The sequence below is a fragment of the Microchirus variegatus genome (genome assembly GCF_963457635.1).
Source record: "Microchirus variegatus genome assembly, chromosome: 4".
Lineage (NCBI taxonomy): Eukaryota > Metazoa > Chordata > Actinopteri > Pleuronectiformes > Soleidae > Microchirus > Microchirus variegatus.
Genome location: NC_139805.1, coordinates 37,181,263 through 37,185,489, shown reverse-complemented (window position 1 = coordinate 37,185,489; position 4,227 = coordinate 37,181,263). Strand labels below are relative to the sequence as shown.

The window sequence follows — 4,227 nt, the reverse complement described above, 5'->3', positions numbered from 1 at the left end:
TGCTGTCTTTAGTTAACTGCTCAAAGAGAGAGAATGTTCTCTGGTGTGATGTGAATGTCGCAGAAAGTTCATAATCTGCTCCGTATGCAGCCAAGTTTCGCTTTTGCACAAAGAGACTTTCCAGTTTTTAATAGTTGCTGTTCCACAGTGAAGTCACTGTGTTAACGGCCGCCGAATTATCGGTGCATCCCTAAATATAACATCTTTGTTGACAAGAACAAAGTAACTGTAATAATGACGCACTTGATAATGTGACTTGGGTTTCAATTGGCACCTGAACAAGCGTGCGCTGCGCCGATTACATGGGGGCGCATGTGCCCCCATGTAATCGGGACACACAGCTGAGTTTACAGAACTCAGCTGTGTGTCCAGTTGGATAATAAACACAGACTCCAGCATAGAGAGGCTGAGTAAACGTGGTCTGGACTCTGTGGATCAGAGTCATGGTGTCAGAGACTCTGTAGAAGGACAGAAGACCTGCTCTGTGGTCCAGGTAAACTCCCACTCTGGAGGCACCAACATCTGAGACTTTAGTCTGGATTCTGTTGTGTCGAAAATGACAACTGTTTTGGTCACAATCTAAAGCCCAAGATTTGTCATTGTTTCCAAATACACATTCATCTGAACTCCCTGATCTGCTGATGTTCTTGTACGTCACTGCTACATAAACTGCTTCTCCTGTCCACTCCACCTCCCAGTAACAACGTCCTCTCAGACTCTCTTCACTCAGGACCTGAGAATAATTAGTGAATCTGTCTGTGTGAGGAGGATAAGACTGATATGCCGTTAATGTCACTTTTCTGTTTCCCTCAGATAAAAACAGACAATTGTTTACTGTGTTTGGATCCAGTTTGATTTCCTGTGAATATCTGAAGAACTCAGCTCTGGTGTTTGGTTCTGGTGTCAGTAAAACATCTGCTTCATCCACAGCCAGTGAGATGTTTGTCCACGTCTGGGTCAGGACGTCCTTCAGTAGATCTCTGAGCTTCACCACAGCTGCTGTCACGTCCTCAAAGTGTCTCAGAGGACGGACGTTGATGGTGGACGAGTGTGTAGATGGACTGAGTGCTGACAGTGAGCCGTAGTTGAGGAGAAACTGGCTGTGGTCGTGTGTGAGTGAGAGCTGCTTCAGTTCAGCTTCTCTCTTCTTCAGCTCAGTCTTCTCCTGCTCAAGCTTCTTCTCAGCGTCTCTGACTCGACTCACTTCAGTTTCCTTCTTGGATCTGATCTGCTGCTTCACCTCAGAGTGTTTTTTCTGCAGGAGATTCATCGTCTCAGTGAAGACCTCGTCTGTGTCCTTCTCAGCTTTATCAGCAGAGACAGTGAGGTCCTCCTCCTGCTGTTGAAGCACCTTCACGTCTCTGTCTATGTCCTGGACTCTCTGCTGGACTTCTTCTTGACTCAGATCCAGCTCTCTCTGCTTCTCCTTCCTCTCTGCTGCAGCTGTGACTGTGTCGTGGTCTTTGTGTTGGTCCACAGAGCAGAGATAACAGATACACTGCTGATCAGTGCGGCAGAACATCTTCATCACCTCGTCGTGATGAGGGCAGATGTTCTCCTGGAGGTTCTTGGAGGGCTCCACCAGCTTGTGTCTCTTAAATGCAGGTGATTGATGATGAGGCTGGAGATGTTCCTCACAGTAAGAGGCCAAACAATCCAAACAGGACTTGAGAGCTTTCAGTTTCCTCCCAGTGCAGAAATCACAGGCCACATCTTCAGCTCCAGCATAGCAGTGATGAGCAGGAGCAGCGTGGAGTCCAGTCTTCTTCAGCTCCTCCACTAACTCTGCTAACATGGTGCTTTTCTTCAGGTCTGGCCTCGGTGTGAAGGCCTCTCTACACTGAGGACAGCTGTAGATCCTCCTCACGTCCTCAGAGTCCCAGTGGTCTTTAATACAGTTCATACAGAAGCTGTGTCCACAGCTCAGAGTCACCGGATCCTTCAGAAGATCCAAACAGATGGAACAAGAGAAAGTTTCTCTCTGCAGCTGAACTCCTGCCTGCGCCATTTCACCGTCTGACTTTCTCTTTCTCACAAGAGGAACCAGCTTGAGCTTGTTTGTTGCAGTGGGCGGAGCCTGTCGGCTCCTCCTCCTCTGGTCAAAGTGCAGATGTGATAGGCTGGTGGTGAGGAGCAGGAAGTGTGAGCTCAGTGTGGAGCAGTGGAGTGAACTTTGTATGTAGTGACGTGATCACAGATAAACACACAGACCTGTTTGTCTGTCCTCAACACACCAAAGAGTGGGAAAATCCTGCTGAAAACACTCAACGTCACTTGTGTGGAATCGTTCTTGGTGATAAATGAGCTGTAAAGCTGTGTTTTACTGGGGGGTTTTGTTTAGAACGTTGAGACGGTCGGTTTCCCCCTCGTTTCCTCATGTTCTGTTTGTTGGCAGGGAAATCTTCTGCCTGTTTCGAGCTGCCACAGTTCACTGTGAAGCCTCAGAGCTCAAAGACTGAATATGTCTGAGGCTCCAGTCCAGTCGAGCACAGGGAGATTGTGCAGTTCTTGAAAGTCCTAAAAAAGTATGGAATTGTTGAAAGTTATTTTCCGGACCTTAAAAAGTCTGGAGTGAACGGTTGTTCCGTGTCCGCGTCCGTGTCCGCGTCCGTGTCCGCGTCCGCGTCCGCAGATTTTAGCCGTTAACACGATAACTGGAAAGGCGTTTGAGATAAAATGTTCTTATTTTTTTTATGGGTCACATTCCCCCTGTAGATGATCCCTATTAATTTTAATTAATTAATTAATTAATGATATAAAAAACATTTTCACCTGTATCTTCCAAAATATTGCAGGTATTGGCTTCAAATGTTGCATGGGCATCACATACCACCTGAGAATTATCCCTATCTTTGTAGCTTTATTAATAATTAGCAAATTAATTAATTTATAAAGCTAAAAACAAATTTTTCGGCTTTATCTTCCAGACTGATGGAGATATTGCCTTCAAATTTTGTACAATGATTCATGTAACAACTATCTACAAGTACAATCATTATTACTTTGGCTATGATTGGTAATAGTTACATAATATGTTAACTGGTTAACTTATAAGTGAACACAGAAAAAATAGTTAAGGCATTTTTTCTTTATTATTGAGCTCATTTGGACACATTGAGGATATCATGGGTTTATTTAGCACTTATTCATAATATTTATTACATTATAATATAAATGTATTAATTATCATATAAAAAAGAGTTAAGCCTCCATTTCTTTATTAATGCATTCATGGAAAGTTTGAACATATTGTAGCTTTTTCATGAAATTTAATAAACATAGTGTAGCTTTTTCATGACATTTGGACACTTTGAAGATATGGCAGGTGTGGTTAGCATTTTAATATTCATAATATTTAACAAGGTATAATAGGTCAACTAGTTTTCTTAAAAGGAACCCCGGCTATAAAACTTGTAGTTCTTAAAAGATAAATGTTAGTATCAGTTATAATAAATTGATATAAAAAACCTTCTTGATGTCTTCGTTTTTATAAAATTTGTAAAAATAGTTTAACTCGTAGGTCGCCATTGTTGTTTACGTTGCAATGCACTCTGGGTAGTGACGTATAAAGGTTGACTGGGGGCTTCGGGACCCTGTTGTGACTGTTCAGCATAAACATGTCATCTGTTCAGCCTTTTCAATTTGAACCCGAGCGAAACATACAGGAGGAGGACAGCACTGACAATGTTTCACAAAACGAGCATCAACATGAAGCACAAGAAAGACGGGATGAGGCGAGAGTGGGACAAAACCTGTGGTGTATGTGCGGCAACTGCGTCTCCATATATGGATATACAGTGACGCGGCGACTGCAGACGCGGGTTGTCTGCTCAGGAGAGCATCCAGTGTCTCTTGTCTCTGCCGCTTTTTAACGCGGATTTCACTCGCTTCACGCAGGCGTTTAGGCTCCTTATGTGGGAGAATTGTCGGACAGGCATTTTGTTTAAGTCTCCGTTTGTATCCACCCGCTCCGGTGAGGTCTTTTAGCAGCTGTGGGCGACTTTCGATTGGCTTTTATCGAAAGGCAACAAGGGAAGTGCTGTGAGTTTACACAGCTTTCCCACTGACAAGAAGAGGAGAAAGGAGTGGGAAGATGCCTGTGGAAGGACACAACTTCCTAAAGATCCGCGGCTGTGTTCCCGACATTTTTAGCCATAAGCATTTGAGGCTTTTAGTCGCCCACAGCTGCTAAAAGACCTCACCGGAGCGGGTGGATACAAACGGAGA

General features: G+C 44.1%; 1 protein-coding gene across 1 annotated transcript; it reads right to left on the bottom strand.

Annotated features, from left to right (window-relative positions):
• Positions 1–298: 298 nt before the first annotated feature.
• LOC310926238 (tripartite motif-containing protein 16-like) lies at positions 299–2,008 on the bottom strand (the record flags this gene model as incomplete). Its single annotated transcript, XM_083888336.1, has 1 exon — positions 299–2,008. The coding sequence occupies one exon, from the start codon at positions 2,006–2,008 to the stop codon at positions 299–301; it is 1,710 nt and encodes a 569-aa protein (XP_083744462.1).
• Positions 2,009–4,227: the final 2,219 nt, after the last annotated feature.